Raw genomic sequence first — 20,266 nt, 5'->3', positions numbered from 1 at the left:
GGCTAAGTACACAGCAGCTCCTACCAGTGACAATGGAACTATGAACTTTTGACAAATTAGACCAAAGTCCTCATATTCCTTAAGTGGGTGGACATTTATGAGTTGTAAACTTTGTGATTTCTCATGCAATAGCTAATGGGATCTTATTATTTCTCACTGACTCATGCTACAATTAAGAAAACCATGGAACTCCTTGGTGTTTTCTCAAGGAGTTTAAACAAACAAAAAGCATACTTGTGCAGGTTTCTAATGCTGTCTTCATCCTTAGCAATGACATTGTATGATCCTGGCGTTTCCAAAAAGTAGTAGTTTGTAGAGGCTTGACTAAAGCCAACCAGAGCAGGAATCTTTTCATCACCATTCTTGGAGTATGTACTATAGAACTGCAAACTATCTTCTGGATAAAGGAAAATAGCATAGGAACTGGAGTCAGAAGAGGCTAAAACAGCCTGGAATGTGTTTCTCTGTGGAAAAAAATTAACATCCATTTACTATAGAAAAATAGTAAAGATATACAACAGAACAACTTATTTTAAAACAAAAAGTCAAAATCAGAATTTCCATCATGTATAATGCATCATGTACTTCCTAGGAGATATCATTATTACAGAGGCTTATGTTTTGCTAAGGCAGTTTTAGCTTTAGCATGCATAAACATTAAAAAGAAAGCATTATCAAAGTTAAGGTAAATCTCTTAGGAAATAGTCAGAGAGGCTGCCTAAAACATAACAATTCTAAGTTCTGTGCATAGGATGCTATATCATCTTAAAATAAAAAGAGTGATGTGCCTAACTAAATAGAAAAAAAAATATCTGTAAACAGAATATTTCAAGAAGAGTTCAAGTTTCATGTTGCTGCAAGTGTCTTCTCCTGTAGGAACCATCAAGACAACACCTCAGACATCGCCTATTCATTGCTATCAGAGTGCAGAATCATTACTGCAAACATAATTGTTGCGTCGTCAGGCACAAGAAATTAATCTTTAACAAAATAAGACTTGCTATGTTGTGGTAATGTCCTCAACTTCATACATTGTGAGCACGCTTATCAGCTGGGATAATGATGGTGCATAAATTTACATATCTTTGCAGAATAGTATCTAACATGGTTTAAAAAGTGAAAATGATTTGTAAATAATAAAACCCAAACCTCTAACTGCTTCTTCCTTGAACACTAGCTACAAAGCATGAATTCAATGTCATCTGTCCAAAAGGGATTCACAGTCTGAAGTTCCTATTACTCCATATACCTGTCAGATTTTTGATAGTTTGATGTCAAAATGACTTAAGTGTCTGTTGAAAAATGCAAGCCAACTGGATTATATTGCACAAAGGGAGGGCAGGATATCCTACCATTTCAGCTATTACCACATCACACATAACATTCAAAGTAAGAGTTGTCAAGGAATACAAAGAAATCAGCTATGTAGATTCAAGCATTTTCTTTTGAATGAATAAAATACTGTAAAATAAAAATCAAGTAAAATTTTGGAAACTCCTATTTTGCTACAGCCTTTTCAACAATAAAATACATACTTAACTGTACACACATTTAAACACAATGGAATTCAAGCCTTCAAAACAACAGTTTACAGTGTTACACTGCAACTGAACACATCCAACACGACTTAAAGCTCTGATTAACATTCACCTTTTCTTCTGAAGTATGATCTTCTCCCGGTGCCTGGTAAGGAGCCACAAGCTTCCACGTAACAACAACAACACTGCTGGGATCAAAAGTACTCTCAGGAAAGCCTCTTTTGATATAGTCTGAGGCAAGTTGCAAGACATCTGAGGATGAATCTTCTCTGTAATACACACTTCCACGTCCACCTGTTGTGTCTAGGTCTGCCATAAAAGGAGCAATAGCCCCAAAACTGACTGGGAATTGACCAAGATATTTTTCTTCACTTGAGGGCTCATTCACTGCAATAATCCCATTAGTGGCAACCTAATAAAAAGGTGGAAATTATAAGACAGATATGGTTCATATGGCTATCACCCACACCTATGTGCTCTAGATCATAATATATATATTGCATTTCCAAAAGAAACTGAGTCAAAAGTCAAGTCTCGTATTTCAAAAGTAACTGAATTTTTTGACATTTCTGTTTTGTATCCCATGTCAGGAATCCTGGGATTTCAGTTGCCCAAAACCAGAGGTCCACTTTATGGATAAACCTACCTTTTTTTTCCCCAGATAAAGATTTTAGCTATTTAAATTTCAGGTACTTATTGCCTCTTCTAATAAAGATATACATAACCACGACATTTCACAAGTTTCCCAGTCTTTCTCACACCAAGACCCAGTGCAACCCCACTGTGAGTCTGTCAAGAATTATGTATGGACCCTCCCAGATCACCAAAAGCTCTTGGCGCTTTCTTTTCTCCTCACTTCACTGCAACCAGCCTCCTAGGAACTTCTCTGCCACTGTGCAAGGTTGGCTGCAACAAGCTGCTGCTCACTCTTAAGATATGCTGTAAGCTCAGCTCCTATACCAAAGGCTATAAAAGCTAGGAGATGGAATTTCTACAGCAGATACAAGCCACTGTGTAAGTTCCCTTACAGCTGAGTGCCCTGACACAGTCCTAGGGAAAAATAGCTCTATTACTTGGGGGGAGGGATGCACATTAACATATACAAGTGAAGCTCTTCATCTGAAAATGCATACATACTGCCTCAGCAAGATTTAATGGTCAGTGAGATGATGACTCACAGCCAACCACCTCTGACTAAAAATTAAATACATACATACGCACAGGTAGATGCTAGGGCATGTCCAAGTGTGACAGCCAAACTTCCTTGGCAAACCAGAGCTGGCATTCACACACACAGAAAAAGCAAGCAAGACTACAAGTCCTTGAGGCAGTATATAAATTGCTCACACACAGCTTTTCAACCGGGCCCTTCTTCCAGATATATATGGCACCGTACGTATCAGCCACACACAAATCTATTTCCAAGTGTTTGATTACCCGACAACTGGACACATCTGACTGTCTGCAGGCAGCCAGGCACTCACCTCTCTAGAGCTGCTGCCCCCTCAGAAAGGGACAGAAGTCCCAAAACTGGCACCCCAAGCTATGAAACAAAACCTTACCTCACGCACAGGGATTCTTGCTATTCCAAGAACAACAAACCGCTGCTGAATCTCTTCACACAGTCAAGATGTTCACAATGTTATGCAACCTTCATGAACGCTTGGAAAAGGGTAAGAATGCTCACCGTGACTCAGACCACAAGGCCATCTAGCCCAGTAGCCTGTCCTCAGCCGTACCTGCTAGGTTACAGATTCAGCAGAACAAGCCAAGGGCATGCACATACTCCTCCAACCAGTCTCTGACCACATTCAGCTCAAGGGATTCCCTGTGGTTTGACTGTTTATTCAGCCTCAGTGGATCTCCTTCACATATTTCTTAAGTCTTCCCTTCAACACATATAAACTTTATGCATCCACAAAATCCCTTAAAAAGGAATCCCATAGATCTGTGACTCATACCCTGAGGTCTCTCCTACTTTGGTTTGTTTTCAGTCTGGCTCCCGACTTCATTTGATGGCCCCTAGTTTATGTATTGGGACATGCATTCAAATCCTACCCAGTCTCTCCCCCTGTGTAATTTCTCCTCCAGAATGGAGACCTCCAGCCTATTCACACGCTTCCAATAAAAGCTGTTCCCTGTGTCTGATCAATCTCACTGTCTCCGAATTTTTCCTCCCCTTTTCTACTATATACCTTTGGAAACAAGAAGGTCAGTACTACATATATTCTTCAAGACACAGATAAATTGTGGGCCGTGCAAGCCTGTCAGGGATGTTGGCTACATATTTCCTGGCAACATCCTTTAAAATCTAGACCACAATTTCTACCACTACATGCAGCAAATCAGAACAAGTATAGTATGGAAAGTCATGCTACTACCACCCCTTCATATACAACATACACCTATGCCTTGAACCCTCCTTTGGCTACCCAGGGGGTCAAAGCATGCCCCCTGCCACAGGCTAGTGGTCAATCAGCTTTGAGTATAAATAATTGTTAGCATGAACTATTAGCTCAACTTAGCAAGTAGTTCACAGAGTATACCAGAATTTACTTTGAAAATGTCTTGATCTATGCTCATTGTATGGTCTGCAGACATATAAAGTCATTACTGCTACAGTGAAGAAATAATTTAAAAAGTTAAGATCATGTAAAAAATGGGAAGTTATCTTGGATACACTGTTCATGCATAAAGTTATCTAAGCAGTATATAATCATGCACAAGCATGACGGGAACACAGGCCATGTCAGAAAGGGGGAGAAGCTGCTGTGTATCACGATCATTTTTCCTCTAATCATTTGTGACTTAACAGTGGCCAGAGATCCCAAGGTGAACTATGAATTTTAGGAATACAGAACTAAAACGACAGTATGAGTTACCCCAGTCTAGACCTTGCAATTGCAGGCAGATACATAACAGCGATTTAGTCCAGAAAGGTTTCCCAAACTTCTATAACACCTGTACACTAGAAAATGCCTCATACCCCCATAAAGCAAAGCTAAAACTTACCCTAAAAATTAAAATTCACCAATTATCCTATACCACTGGAAGACAGTTGGGAAGATGGTGGGCATTACAGTATGCTGGCTAAGAACTTCTAGCAAGGAGATGCAGTCCACCTTTAAAGTAATACATTTAGAGTAAATTGAAAGTTTTTCCACTCCTTGCTTATACTTTCTGTACACAAGCACCCCCACTCCCACTCTAAATCCTCTTGTGAGAGATGACTGGTGTTTCAAATATTTTAAACAAATTCCATGCTCTTCATCAGATTTGGTGTGTGCAGACTTTGTGGCTGCATGGTCCCTCATTTATGACAGATTAAAATAACATTAAGAGAAAATACAGTCAGGACTAGTTAAGACCACAAAATTAAGTAGAGACCAGAAAAAATGACCTAACATTTTGCCTTCTTCTTTTCACCTATTAGGGGCATGCTCCTGACTAGTCACTTTGTATCTTGTTAAAAAACTTAAATGCAACAAGTAATTTTATTAGGGAGATGCAAAAATGCCAACTCCATTTTCATGTTTGTAGTTTATAAATGAGACAGTTCCGTTTCAATTGTTAAGGGAATGTTTGGCTGCAAGTACTCTATCACCCAGAGAAAACATTTGCAAGCCATTAAATGAAAATAAATACACAAACCGCTCACTTTGCAAAGAGAACTTTAGTGTAGAGAATGAATGTTCACCATTACTGAAAAAATGGTTTTAGTTTTCAGATTTAACAATACATTTATACTGAAAAAGATGGTCAATAGTACAATTTAACTTTACCCTGTTCATGTTTAAGGTCACACAGACAGTTAAAGTGTGGAACCCCAAAGTAAAGCGAAGTAATTTGGGGTAAGTACTGGGTTTCATTAAAGTTTCATTCCGGTCAAATGGGAAAGGGGGGGGGAAGAAAGGCCTCAGGTGGGCGTTGTCTAAAGACCAGCTGTACGGTACATCTTTCCTTTTAGAGTAAAATACTATTTAACTTGACAGGAACTAAACACAGATGTATTTTTAGCATGTTAAACTTCTGGATGACACACATAGTTAACATACATTTGTGGTTTGTAGCAGAACAAATCACATACACCCTATTATACATCCACAATGAAAAAACAAGTGAGAAGAAGGAAGTACGAAGTAACAAAGTACTTCTATGGAGAGAAAAAAGGTGTACCCATGTGCATATAACAAAAATCAAAGTTTCAAACAAATGAGGTATTTTTGCTTGTACAGTGACTAGGCATTTCGAGGACTTAAGTGTTTCTGAGTAAGGGAGTTTGGAAAAATTGAATGTATTTGTATAACGAATTGCCAGTTGACTTAAAGCAGCAAAACTTTCTAATACAAACATGACCAACTATAAATTTAGGATGTTAATAAAAGTAACGATTAGAAAACTAATCCAAACTTGCCTTAAAGGACTCTGATTCTTCCCTAAAAGGAAGGAATCCCTAATCCTTTAACTTTTCCACAGCAGTGAGCCCTAGTGTAAACTGGAAAGGCCTTAATAAAAGTATGTTATTAAAACAAATAGACCAGTATCACTTAGTGATAGAATTCAATGTCATAGGTCTTGCACAGGAAAACATTACAGTATGTGAAAGTCTGTTTCCACTTATATAAAAGTTCTCTCTTCTGTCTCTGAAAAGAAAAAAAGTTTTATTGCCAGGGATTTTATGACAAATTGATACTAAACAATCGTTCCTCAAAACTCCTTGCCTTTTTATTCACGTGTAGAGCTAACTCAAACAACTCAGCTTCTCAACTGTTGGAAAAAATAAGAGAGAACCCACATAAATTTTCAGCTGATTGAAGGCAAAACTTGCAAAAATCAAGCACTCAAAAATTAAGATAAACTAATCACATTATACTGACAGAAAGATCTATTTCATCACAACTCAAAATCTGATCCAGGAATTCCTTGATGTACTGTAATGTATTGCTACCAATACCACATGTTAATTGTATAAGCTTGATAACATTTACTATCAACTAGCAACACTTTGGTGAATTCTGCTCACTAAATAACATCATAGAGCTTAATAAGTACTTATTGCCAATATACAATAAAACTGTGTATAGTGAAGGTGCATTTAAGACTGCTCAATACATTTTCCTAACAGGTATACTTCTCCTTTTGCAACCCCCATACAGTTTGTACTGCGCTTCTGTTTTGCAATACTTGTGACAGATTAAACGCAAGATAAAAAACTCTGCATATTATCTAGACTGACACTGAAATACCATTCATTATCAGACTTTGCCTATATTAAAATTGCCCATCCTTAGTACTGAGTAATCGATCTGAGAGTACCCTAAAAGTGATTCTGGAATAGGCTCTACATGGATACTCTTCCAGACAAAAGCTAACTAGAACTGCTCCTGTTTTATGGCATGGGCAAGTAACAAGATTATTAAAGTAACCTAGCGTGGTTAACCAATTTACTACTCTTTGAAAACTCTGTCCCCTTTCTGTCACTTATCTGACATGTTGTTATCTTTGCTTCTCAGTGATTGCATACACAGCCCACTATCTTTCAAGAATATGTCTGTGCTTCAAAAAGTGTATTTTTTACTGGGGTTGGCTAATAAGTGACCAGACTTAGGGTATGGAAGACAAGACAATGAACTAAGGGTCAAACTGAAGTTTGACTCCACTTACTACTTGTGAATTACTTGCCTTTACTGCCAGCTGCCGTTAACAGTGCCCATTTTCCACACAGGCATAACTTGAATCCCTCGAAATTTTGGATTTCAGATGTAATTTCAGGATTTATCTAGGTAGGGGCAGTGTGGACAATGAAAAAGAGCCTAACTTCAGTGGCAGCACTAATATAATTCAGTGTAATGCAAGCATGTTAAATCTTCAGTGAATACCTGTAAAACAGACTCAAGTACATAGGAATCAAATTTTGAACGACTGCAGCCACATGGAGGTCCAGTTTCCCAAGTGTCTCCATGTCGATTAGTCCCCAGCATTGTATCCTAGACCCATGGTGCTAAAGCATGTTGGTTTATCTGGACAGGGAGGTGGATTTTAACTTGATCAGATTAATGCACTAAACACACCGGGCCTTCCCTATTAAGACCTTTCTAAATATGCTAGTTGGCATCTCCAACTGCCAGCCTAGATGAGGCTTCAGAAGAAAAGAGGCAATGATAAAATAGACAATACTCTTAGAGTGTTCTGAAGACATGCTGTCGCATTAAACATTTTTTTCTGGCTACTTTGGAGCAGCTCTGCTCCAGACAATCTGTTTTCAATCCCACCTTCATATACTAAACGTCCTCCATTAGCTATAAACATGCACACACAACCCTGGGATGCAGATTCTGCTACGAGGCACACACATGGCTGGCGTCTGTCTGCAGCCCAAAGCCTGCAATTGCTCTGGATGTGGATTTCGCCTGCCCAAGAGAGTCATGAGCAACGAACATCTGAGGGTGTCCAAGACATTAAGGGGCAGAAAGCACTCTCAGCGCTAAGAGGTGCAAATCTTGGGCATGTCAAGCTGCTGGCTGGAGGCTCGTAGTTTCGGTTTTATGACTTTGGCATGCTGAAATATGCAAAACGCAGACCAAGACGAGGCTTTTTCTTAGCTGGACATGCACGCTGTGCGGGAGCACACAAAACACCTGGGGACGATGTTCACTCTGGATAACCCATTACATTCTCTTTCCCCTCCTGCTGTCGGTTGCATCGCCTCCCAGCACAGACCGCGTGCACCTCAGAGAATCAGCAGCACCCACTGTGTGAGAAGGGAACTAACACAGCTCTGACACCCGACTGAACACAGCCGGCACAGTTAAGCCTTCGGACCGACCTCTGACCACGGCGCTCGCGCAACCGACGCGAACTCCAACGAGCACCACCACGCAGCAGCCCCAACCCCAACCCCGGCAGCACCCCCCCGGGGAGCCCCCAAGACCCTGCGGCGGCCGGAACGAGGCCGCGCACCCTCCCGGCCCCACACTCACGTAGAGGGAGCGGACGGCGGCGCCGTAGAAGCGCAGCGCCGTGCTCAGCTCCAGCGCCGCCGAGCGCGCATCGTCCCCGGGCTCCAGCGCGGCATCGCCGCGCTCCTCCCCGTGCGGCAGCAGCGGCAGCCGCTGGGCGGGCAGCGCCAGGGGCAGCGCCAGGGGCAGCAGCACCCAGCGCAGGCAACTCGACGCAACGCGCATCCCGACACCTCCCGGCACGGCGCCGCCGTCCCGCCGCTATAAGCGCTGGCAGCGGGGGCGGCCGGGCCGGGCCGGGCCGGGCCGGCGGGCGGGGGCCGGCGCCGCGGCCAATGGCTGCGCGGGGGGCGAGGGGGCGGGCGGGACCCCCCGCCCCGCCGGGACGCCCCCGCCCGCCGCCGGGACCCCTGGGGCCCGCTCTCACAGCCCGGGGCGCGGCTGGGGGCGGGGGGGGCTTCGCCCGCCGCCTCCGAGCCGGCGGGAGCAAAGCGGCGGCAGCCGCGGCGCTGGGGGCGGTGTGTAGGGGCGCCGGGCTGCGGGGGCTCCGCCGCTGCCGGGATCTGAGCGCGTCGCCTGCGGGGTGAGGAACTGCGGAAGCCAAATCCCGCAGCTGCTTCCAAAGCCGCGACTGTTCCGCGGGCTCGGCGCTAGGGAACGCGGGCTCCGCTCGCTCCGGCAGCGGCAGCACCTTCCCGCAGCCGGGCGGCGGCCAGCGCACTGCAAGCTAGTGCCGGGATCAACGTGAAACGAAAATCCGAATCCCGGTGCCATCTTCTGACATCATTTTGAGACCAGGTGCTAATTATCGGGGGGAACCGAAGAACTACACGGGAATGTGTCCCACAAATCAGCACCATCAAGGCCAGACCCGCATTTGGTTTTAAAATGAAATTTAAAAAATAATAATAATCTGTAAATGAAAAACTCACTGATTATACGAGATACATAGAAAAGAAATATGGGATATCTACACACATCCTTTCTGACTATGTCTTCTGCGTTTATAGCCTAGTCCTGTTCCCAAGAAACACTCAGAAGCAACTGAAGAATGGGTACATTTCATATATTTTTTCCTAAAGCTTCCAAGTGAAGACAGCAGTACTTAAGGATAAAATTTTGTCCGGTAAAGTACATGCCATGATATTTCCACAGAATGTTTACAGCAGAAAACCACCTGAGGGAAGGCAGCTGAAATGCTACCCGCATGCTGTTTACATGGCTTTTTACTTTTCTTTTGATACCTGCTCTTTTCTTTGCTAAGGAAACACAGTTTTTCATTTGGCGAATGGCAAGAGCACAAGACATTCCAGGGTAGAGTATAGCCATGGTATAACCATGCCTACCTAAGAGACAAACATATCTGTGTATCTAATCACCATTATTATCACTAGCAACTATCTACAATTGACTTTGCTATTTCAGTGAAAACAGCCACAGTAGCACAGTGGTCTGGGAGGAAGACAAGTCCTCTCTCCACACAATTTACTTTTTGCTGTACCTTCACCTGCAATGTCCCTCTGTATTTTCAGGGCCCGTAAGACAGTGACGGGTGAATTCAGGGGTATCTGGCTAACCACTGCTACAAAAGCAGTCTCCTGGCTGGATCACCACCATACCTTAGCACAGTCATATCCATAAAGAAGCCTCAAGATATCCAGCTGAGTTATCTTTCTCCTCATTTAACAAATGGATAGTTAAGCAAACTGTACCTTCTTACCCACACTAGATGTGTGCACTGGAATACTACCAGCTGCTTTCACCACAAAATCATCTTCCCATTACAACCTCCCCTCTCCAGCTTAAGCCTATTTACAAACCTGCAGAACCTATAGGAAAGACGTGCTTGTACAATGCAAAGAGAAAGCCAAAATTAAACCCCATAACACCTCCAGAACTCCACATATACATTCACAACATAAAAAAATGTAATTTCTGTTAGGCTTGAAGTCTTCCATAGCCACATTTTCCCTCAACATGAAAGTCAACCTCCACAAGAAGAAGATATAAGCACAACAAGAAGAAAACTCTGACATGGTAATAACTTTCTGTCAGAGGCACGTTGCTGACCATTATGTCCAGGATCTGGAGGATGAGGACCACTGGGAAGCTAGAAACTTACTGTAGTAAATTTGAAACTGATTCAAAGGCTGAAGAGTTAAATATCTACATCTGCATGTTTAGAACAGAGTAATAGCTGCGTTAAGGTAAATCCTTCCTCCATTAGTCAGTATACTGTGATTGTTTAGTCTATTTTTACCTTAAGGAGATTGCAGTGTTTCCGTTGTAGTTGAGTAAGCTTACCTTGTATGCAGCTCCCGCTGTGAGGAGTAATGAGAGTTGCTAGTTCTGAGACTGAAAAAATATTTTTATTGTCCTTTCTAGTATCTTCAGTAGCGACCTAAAAAAGGGATGGAAAAGCATGCTTACATACAGTGCAATTAATTGGGAGACACTAACCGCTAACACCAACCAGAATGGGGAACACAAAACACTTTATCGAGACTTAAGAAGGGAAGAAATGTATTCACATGCAAACTGGAATACCATCAGCTAACACACCATCAACAGAAATCTTCCAGAACACAGCCAGTAAATGCCAGGAAGAACATCACCTTTCCAATGGATCATAAATCAGGTACGTCAGTAGTTTACAAAACAACAGCATCCCGAGAGCAGCCAGAGACCTTGTACAACAAATGAGCAGGTTTTATTGTGTCACAAGGAAGTAAGTGACATGTTCTAAAGGGATATAATGACACTGCTTTCCCAGAGCCTGCTTGTGATATCAGAGATCTCACTGAAAATTCACCAATGGAGAGAATTCGGAGTGAAACAGTAAAAAAGATCAGAGGACCAGAGGGAATGATGTACAAGGAATTGTTAAAGAACTGAACATGTGTACTTGGCTAATAATGGGGAGGAGATTTGATTAACATCTTCTGTCATCTGAAGATATGGAGTGTCTTCAATTCAGATATCTGAAGTGTGCTACCAAATGGAGGAACTAGGTGCATGAGTTTGAGGAGTACACGTAACAAGGAGATGGAAAATAACTAAAAGAAGCCATGAAACCAAACAACAGAAAAAGTTTCCTTACCACGGGGTCTATTTTCAGCAAAATCATAATTAGGCATAGTGGGAGCAGAATGACAGAAAGCTTTGAGTAGTCCAACACTAGGTTGGTCAGATTACTAAATAACAGAACTTAAGGAATAATTCTGTATTTGATCACGGGACAAGATAGCCCAAGAGATTTTGACCTGAGTTTCTGTGTTCTTACATAGTAAAATAGCTCACAGGTATACACGCACATATATTTGAAAACTTCCACTGCCTACATGTGAGGAGATTTGGAAAAGGGGATTGCAGATACTGTGACTCTCTTGACCTTCTCAAGCTCCTACCCAGGTTCTATTAACAGAGGGAAAAGAAGTTAGTGACCCCTTTGCTGGTATGATTGGAGGAAGGGAAGTAATGCCCTGGGCCCCTCATGATGATCCACTGCTGTCCAATGTTGACAAAGCATTCTAGTGGACGGATCATCAAAGGACAGAGTAACCATGTGGTAATAAACTGAAGAGAAGTGAGCATTTGAGATAATGACAGGAAAGAATAGGACTGAGGTCTGCTGAGAAGGAACATTTTTTTAAGAGAGACAAGGTCATGGGAATTAGAGGGTCACAAGCGAAGGCAAAGCTTGCAGGAAAATCATGGAGTGAGCATCATAAATTTAAATCACTCTGACTTGGAACTTAATGTTAATTGTTCATTAGAGTGGAACATTATGAGATTCCTTCTGTAACACTACATGAGCCTGTATCACTACGAAGGTCACAAGACTCAGGAACAACATCAAAAAAAGTGGATTTTGCAGCAGAACTCTCTACAGAAAGAGACTAATTTTGAAGCCCTGTAAGATGCTCGCTCTTGAAGAGAGATGCACGTGAAGGGTAATATTGTATCTCACCCTCTGCATTAGTGCAGGGTACAGAAGACTGTAGAATCCCTTATTTTTCTCTCATGCAGAGATCTTACAGGGCAACAAAAGGACAAGCTCCTGGAGAGTTCATATCCTGTTCTGGAGAACAGCTGGGCAAAAATGGGGATGTGGTAAACACTTGGCCAATGACCTGGTCAGTACAGAAGAGATACACTGCTGCAATATAATGGTACATAGCAATAACAGATTAGTGACTGCCTGGAGCAGGGCAAGAAGCATAGGAGAAACAGTATCTCTCAGGCCCTTCCTTGAGGAGAGACTGTTTACATTTTTAGGGTTACCTTCATCTATTTCTATGTCTTATTATTAGAACTGATAACTATATTAATAAGGGATAGAAAAAAAATATCACAGAGGAAGTTATGCAGTGAAGTTATGCTTGTACAGAAGCACCAGTTTTCTTCATCCCAGTTTATAACTTCAGAAAAATGAAATGGAAAATGGAACAGAAAACTATCAGCATCATGGAAACTGGCTAGATAAACAAAGCCTTACAGTTCTCCCATCTGTCAGGTGGTCACATGAAAAATACGATGCTTTTTATCTTTTTCTATATTTCATCAAGCTATCCTTCTCAAATCCTAACGCTTATCGTCTTTCAAGAATGGAGTCTCTAATCCAGTAAGAATACTAGGACTTCTAGTAAGAGAGAGTTGTAATAGGGCAAGAAAGTATATAATTAGCCTTCTATTTAAACATTCAGCACAAAACTACTACACCTACTCCAAGTCAACTACTACATCTCCTCCAAGTCCAACTGTTTTGTTATTATCGAAAAGTTTTAGCTTTGTGCAACAAAAGACTCCAAACAGACAATATTAACTGACTTCAGAGTTTTAAAAAACACACAGGAGACAGGAAAACAAAATGTGTGACCAGTTTCTCATATATGCAAAAGCCAGCTACAATATGAAGGAACATTGTTTTTTAAACAATGGGAATGGGGAGTGGAAAAACAATTTGAACAGGACAGGAAGACAGATATGGAAAAGGTATCCTTTACCTCCTATCTACTCTAAGGCTAAAGAAAATAACTACTCTGACCCACTGTCTTACTGTGTCAGACTTCAGAATAGCGGTAATACATGCAGGGAAAATACACCTCCTTGTAGTCTGGCATTGAGATGGTATTTAATGCATCTCAAGTTAGACCATCACTTCAGACTGAATGTGCATCCAAACCAAAAGCATTGTTAAGTTTTATATTTCATTTTACTTGGGATCCAGACTTTGACTGCGATGTACAATTGTACACGGAACACACAAGAAAGATGTTGCACTGAGCCCCAGCAGCAAACTTCTAGATGACAGTCAGTCAGCAAGGAGAGGCCACGCACTGGTCTGATGTTAGTGGTAGCTAGAAATTCAGTAACAAATAATGACGAGGCAAGTTCAGCCTAAACTTTTCTACAAACATTCAAAAGGGCTGAAATGTTAGCACGGCCTCTCCTGTGGCAGTCAAGCTACTACCTCACATCTGCTCCTTGTGCCTACAGAGCATCCCAGCTCACGGAGCCTCACACTCCCTAGATTCTCTGCCTGCTACAACAATACAACATGCAACAACTGCCATTTAGAGAAAAAGTATCAGATGAGCCTAAATAATGATGACAATTTAGAGGAGACAGCTTATCTTCCCCCATCATGACTGGATGATCTCTTTTACAAGGAAAAAGACTTATTTCTGAAACTGATTTTCTGAAGGGGAATTCATTGCCAAAGCTAGTGAAATTCACCCAGGAGAATATTTCATTACCTTGAGCAACTGTGAGTAAACAGAGAAACTGATTTTCATTCAGGGTAGATGACGCTGTGGTACAGCAAAGGCCAAAACTTTTAACTACTATTTTTTACAACAGGACTGGATAAGGGAAGAAATATTTAATAAAGATAACACTTACTAACTGTATGGTCTCAAAATTAGATTGTGGTTCATCTTTACATGGAGAGATAGTGTGAAAGCCCTGCCCAGAGGGTGAACAAAGTTCCCTATGTAAGTCTATGCTTGGCCAGATTGAACACTGAGGTTGCTTGTAAACATTTTCTTTTTTGGACAAGGTCTACTAAGAAAGAAAATTCCTCTATCCAAAAAAAGATGTGTTTCCTGACCTCTCCTGGTCAACTGTTCAAAGTTAGCTACACTGAAGGCTTTCTGCCTTCAGGAATCCACTCAGCACACACCAAAGTTTCCTACAAATTAAAGGAATTTTTTTGTGAGCTTAAGTTAATCTGCTGAGTGGGGTGGATGTAAGTGTGTGCTCAAAGGCTACAATGTTTCTTATCAAAAGCTTGCCTAAGGATGGCTGAATCATAATCTTAGACCCCAAGAACACTGCCAACAGGCAAAATTTTGGAGCAACAATTCTGCCAACCATTCCATACAAAATGCTAGTAAGAACTGGTGGGTAACAATTCAGTGTTTTCACTATTCTTTTAATTTCATTTTCCTCGTAAGATTTCTAGTACCTTGAGTTGAAATTGTAACTATGAGGTGGTATAAATATAATCACTTATTCTTAAATTAGACATGCATAAGTTCAAGAACCTACTGTACTTTTTTAATCTGCAGGCTGTATTTGTGTGCTTGGAGATAAATTATGATAAAAGACGATTTTTCTTTCCTCTTTTTTAAGAACTGTGTAAAGACTGTGAACTTTCCCCTGGCCTGAAACAGTCCAGATCCAAAAAACCAGGAGTAATTCCATGAATTACAGCTATTTATTCTTCCTGACCCAAGGACTTCTATTGCTGTTCACTTCACTTGGAATCTGCATACTAATATAAACAGTGGCCCACTCATTTCTTCCCAAGCACAGTTTAGTGTTTCAGCCTAGGATGTAACACTGTAGTTTTGTCATAGAGCAACAATAAAACATGAGGATCTGCACTAAAGCAGCTCTGCACAGAAACAATCACATTGCCCCTGGGAAAAAGAGGCATTACTTCAAACACTAGGATTGATGCAATAACTTATTCATTGGAGAAGTGACAGGGTAGGAGCATGAAAAGCAGGAACTCCCTTTATTTTTTCCTACCAGAGGCTGCCGAGAACAAACTCTGTGTGGAGTCTGCACTCCTAATTAAGAGAAGGACAGGGTGTGATCCCTGAGGCCAAGTAGCAAGGACTGGATTGTGTCCAAACTGCTAACCCCTAGAATCTCACTGGCTGCATCTGTACTACATAGTGTTTAGCCCACGATCTCTGCTGGGTTGCTGTAGCCCTAGGACACAAATTTTTTATTCTACCCACCCGCCCTGAGTTCACAGTGTCTGAAATAAAGTGAACTGTTACGCAGTCCAGCAGTGGTTTAGTTAAGCACAAAACTAAGCGTACATGTCGCATACCACAGCCTATGACACAAGGGTATGTGCAGGTATTGGAAGACACAAAAACCTCTGGGCTGGCTTTGGAAGATTAGACAGGGCCAAGAATTAAGTTTGGTCCTGGCCTGTGACTGCCTTTTGAGTGTGGTCCTTGGAGCAAACTGTCCCCAGAGCAAACTGTCCTCAGACTGCTCCCGTGCTTTATCTTGGAGAGAGCCTGTCTGGAGCAGGCAGGAAATCAGCTAACACTTAAGCAGCTTGGATATTCAGGATCCAGTGCATGAGAGAGATCCCGGGCCCTCTCTCATACAGATGTACCTCTATATCTGCAGTCAGAGGCATATTTATTAAGTTTTTCAAGGGGGAGAGACAGCAAGACTGTTACAATTGAAAAAGTTACACTTGCAAATGAAAGTTTATAAAAAATCTTCTCAAGTAATTATTTTCCTTGCTCTGCAGTCTTTCTTGGACTTCCACCTAAACAATTTTTCTTGTCACTTCTCCTCTCCCTTAAGCTTTCTGAACGCACCGTTAACATCCTCCTCTTTTGCCTTTTCCCTGCAAGGGCCTTTAACTCTGTACGGGTTATGTTCATCCTAGCTTCCTTCCTTGCCTTTTGCCAGACAAGGCTTTTTATTAACCTTTTGGGATCTCAGGGCTGACCCACTTTATGGCTCATTGACTACTTTTCATTCCTTGAGTTCTTTCTCAGAGAAACTGACCTCTGTTTTCCTTTAATTGCAAATCTTTTATGATTCTCTCAAACTTCCTGCATGAAAAATATTTGAATGTTTTCCAGCAGCACAGATCTTTCAGAGCACAATTCTGCCAGCATGGGTTCTCATTTACAAGTAAGGCCACTAAAATTAAGGAAATTACTTCAGAAAGAAAAAGCATTATTCAAAATAAGACCATCTTAATAGGGTCCTTAATTCCCTATTTTTTTCATGAAATATAATAATTCTTATTTATGCCTGGTATTTATTTAATGCATTTATCCCTTAAAACAATGATTAGATCCAACAAACCCACTCATCTTTAAAGCCATTAAATACAATATGAAATTGCCATTTAGAGACCCCTATTCACCACGTGTACACAGTTTATATAGTCTGAAATATCGGGAGATGCAATTATTGAAAACAAACAACCAGGAAAAATGTGTATGACATTGGACCTAAGTTTTAAGAAACCAAATTTTTTTTTGTGGATGCACTGATATTTACATTTTTATAATCTGGGGAGGGACTCTGAAGAATGAGTCACAGCATTTGAACAAACAAGAGCGTTGTGTTCTTCCTGAGGGAAGAACTGTCCTCTGCTTCTTCCATATTAGTAAATACAATTCAGTTATTTAAGTACTCAGAACGACTTTGCCTCATCCAAACTGTCATTATTTGCCACAGCGTATTCCCTGCAGCAGTGCTAAAGCGTAAAGCAGATTTTCATGGTATAACAGGAATCATGGTATAACATTTTCAGCAGCGCTTTCCATTAATACTCTGTCAAATCTCAAAACCTTTCCTGGTGATATAAGAAACATCTGTTGTTATCCCACTTCACAAACAGAAAAATTAAGGCACCAAAGAAATACAGCTTGCCCACCTGACAAATCAGAAGACACACAGGAAACTCAGTGGAGATTTCCTGACAACCAGAAGTAGCTTTCTGAAGTGGAGCAGATCCTGTTTCTTCCCAAGACATATGCCAGTTTCAACTAATAACTGCCTCTGACTCCAGAATGTGAAGCTGTGCAGTTATTCCTAATGCTCACAAGCCTCAGGAAAGCTCACCAACTTGAGATATTCAGAGGCCTACCATACAGCAGAAATGAATTAAAAAAATCACAAAGAAGAACTAAAGAGTCATTTTTTAAGGTGAATATGTAACAAAGAATTCTGTGCTAGATGCCAAACAGCCTTATTGTGAGGCACATGACTGACAAATTACAATTCAGTAAGCAGAGAAAGGTACAAAACTTCTGCAACAATTTCCATTCTGTGTGGTGGAGGAATTAAAAGGTTGGTCTTGAATATCTGCAAGCTGTTCCTGATCTCCACAAATTGTGCCATCACTTTGAAAACAGGATGTAGGCTTCAGAGTAAAGTAAAACAAACAGACTGATTTAACACAACAGCAGCAGAAAATCACCCCTGACAGTGCAGTATTTTTCAAATAACCCTCTACCCAAAGACAACAAAGTACAAAGATAGGAGAATTAGAGAGGAACTTCTCTTTAGAATGCTTCTCACCTGACTAACACCTTACCTTTAAAGTTTCCACAGCATCATGTCCATTTTACGTGGCAAACTACAAACAAGACTAACCCAGTTTTCTTGTCTACCAATGCTCATTTCCACATATTCATCAGCATGCCCTGCATGTTTTATGCATTTAAGTGTTCTCCAAAATTTGGGAATATTTTTGCCTGAGCATCTGCAACCTTGGGGCTTATATTTAGTATCGTATATATTATACGTACAGAAGAAGTTATAAGTACATTACCCTCACTATTTCACTGCCACTAACTCTGATAATTTTGCTAGTTTCTGTGATTTCTGAACATTCCCTACCACCTACTATAGTTTTCTCAAGCTTTTCAGACTGACTTAAACGGAAATCCCTCCAAATTGCTCAGCCTTGCCTAAAGACAAGACTTTTGTCATGTCCAAAGAGCCTATCTTCACCAAACATGCTTTATCCCTCTTGGTACCAGATATAAACATTTGTTGCGTGTGTTGCTTCAGGACAGTAACAACTCTGTTACTGTCCGAGCATCTGAACCAGCTGCTTTCAGCTGCTCCTGGCTGTGGCGGAGCCAGACCTAGAACTCAGAAAAGGAAACCTGCTGGATTTCCCCTGGCCTCAGTAACCTCACTCCTTACTTTGAGGATGTCTTTTTGCAATTGAGAAGGAATAATCAGGGACAGGAAGAACTGAATTTCAAAACGAAGTCAGAGAGAGAAGGATGGTGGGAAAGAGAAAGGGAACCTGAGTCTTTTAAGCCAGAGTACACAAATACAAGCCCTGACATTACCAGCATTTGTGCATACGAATTGTCCCATTCACCTTAAGGGGGCTGATCACATAGTAACAGCAACTAGAAGAGAACAACTTGGTCTATCCGAACCTGCAGACAAAGAAGCAAGAGATGGACTTCTGCCTAACCACATGTACGCTCCCGGCCCTACCAAACGAAACTCAAGGTCTGCTAATTCTGCTGGTCTAGCACCCTGCATGAAAAAATAGATCTCTTCTTTGACGGAAGATCTCCATTATTTTCAGTAATGCTCAGCTGAGTGAATTCCCTAAATAAGCGCCTGCTGTGTTTGAACAAAGGAGAAATGCCGCCACTCAGTAATAAGGAAGGATGCACAGAGAAGAGAAAGGAATAAGCACACCTGACTCCCTAGGCATAAGAAAAGCACTGGTACTGGTCCAAAAAGAAAAAAACTGAGTGAAGTTAGTGCCAACCAAAAAGACAGAGCAGCACACAAGAGTCACTAAGAGGCTTTAACTGTGTATTTAGAAGTTATTTCTTGTTGTGATTGACTCCTGCTTCCTATGTCTAGTAGTTTATTTCTGTCTTCAGGCTCTATTCAGTGACTATTAAAGACTTTTTGGCATTGCAGGCTTTCTCTGTAGGATATCTGGCAAGCCGCAGATGTAACGGAGCAGAAGCTGAGGGCTTCAGCAGGCTTTTCCCATCAGAGGTTCCATACCTGTGAAGTCAACCAACATATGCCATTCAACATGCATGGGCCACAATACATGATACTTTTAATACTGCATAGTGCAACCTTTAAAAGGTGACTTTTCAAAGTTGGGATCAGGATTGCTTGAAAACAGCCAGACAGCTACAATACCACAATGGAAGCAAAAGCTCACCACAAAGGATGCACCTATGCAGCCAAAGCTTATGCTAAAGGAGGTAAACTTCTGCTGTGCAGCTCCACCAAGATATTTCAAAATAGAAACAGAGCTCAGACAAAAGCACCTAGCATGACAGACCAAGTCCAGTGACTGCTGAGAACCTCTTGCCAGCTGATGTGTCAAGCCTCACACGCTGAAAGCGAGACAAACAACTGACCCCTACCCCACAGCTTTTTGCAGCGCTCTGCTGCAGACTCCTTCCTAAAGGAAGCTGTTCCCTTCCTGCTCCCCCACCTCTCCCTGTCACACTGGAGATGGCGCTCACTGTCAACCATTACTAAGCACTTTGTCGATTTTCGAGTTTGCACAGGCCGTGCCGGGAGGGGAACCGCAGGACCCCTCGCTGGCACTCTGTACCTCTCCCACCCAGCACAAGGTTACTCCGGACTTTTTTTTCCACCGGTACAGAAAAGTAACAACAGCACCCTCCGCTGGCCGCTGCCAGGAAGACACCGGCCGTAAAAGGGCTGATTGAAGCTGCTACTGGAGCTATTATGTTATGTTAAATC

At 41.7% G+C, this 20,266-nt stretch overlaps 1 protein-coding gene across 1 annotated transcript in view; it reads right to left on the bottom strand.

Moving 5' to 3' along the window:
• NID1 (nidogen 1) overlaps window positions 1–8,749 on the bottom strand; it is a 46,869-nt gene extending 38,120 nt beyond the window's left edge. The window contains exons 1-3 of the mRNA XM_005239164.3: window positions 8,519–8,749; window positions 1,651–1,950; window positions 235–464 (exon numbers count right to left, since the gene is read on the bottom strand). Of these exons, the coding sequence (XP_005239221.2) occupies window positions 235–464; window positions 1,651–1,950; window positions 8,519–8,722 (734 nt within the window). The 5' untranslated portion in view covers window positions 8,723–8,749. The remainder of the gene's footprint in view (window positions 1–234; window positions 465–1,650; window positions 1,951–8,518) is intronic.
• Between the last annotated feature and the right edge of the window lie 11,517 nt (window positions 8,750–20,266).

Source organism: Falco peregrinus, chromosome 7, assembly GCF_023634155.1.
Source record: "Falco peregrinus isolate bFalPer1 chromosome 7, bFalPer1.pri, whole genome shotgun sequence".
NCBI lineage: Eukaryota > Metazoa > Chordata > Aves > Falconiformes > Falconidae > Falco > Falco peregrinus.
This window is presented reverse-complemented; position numbering and strand designations above follow the sequence as displayed.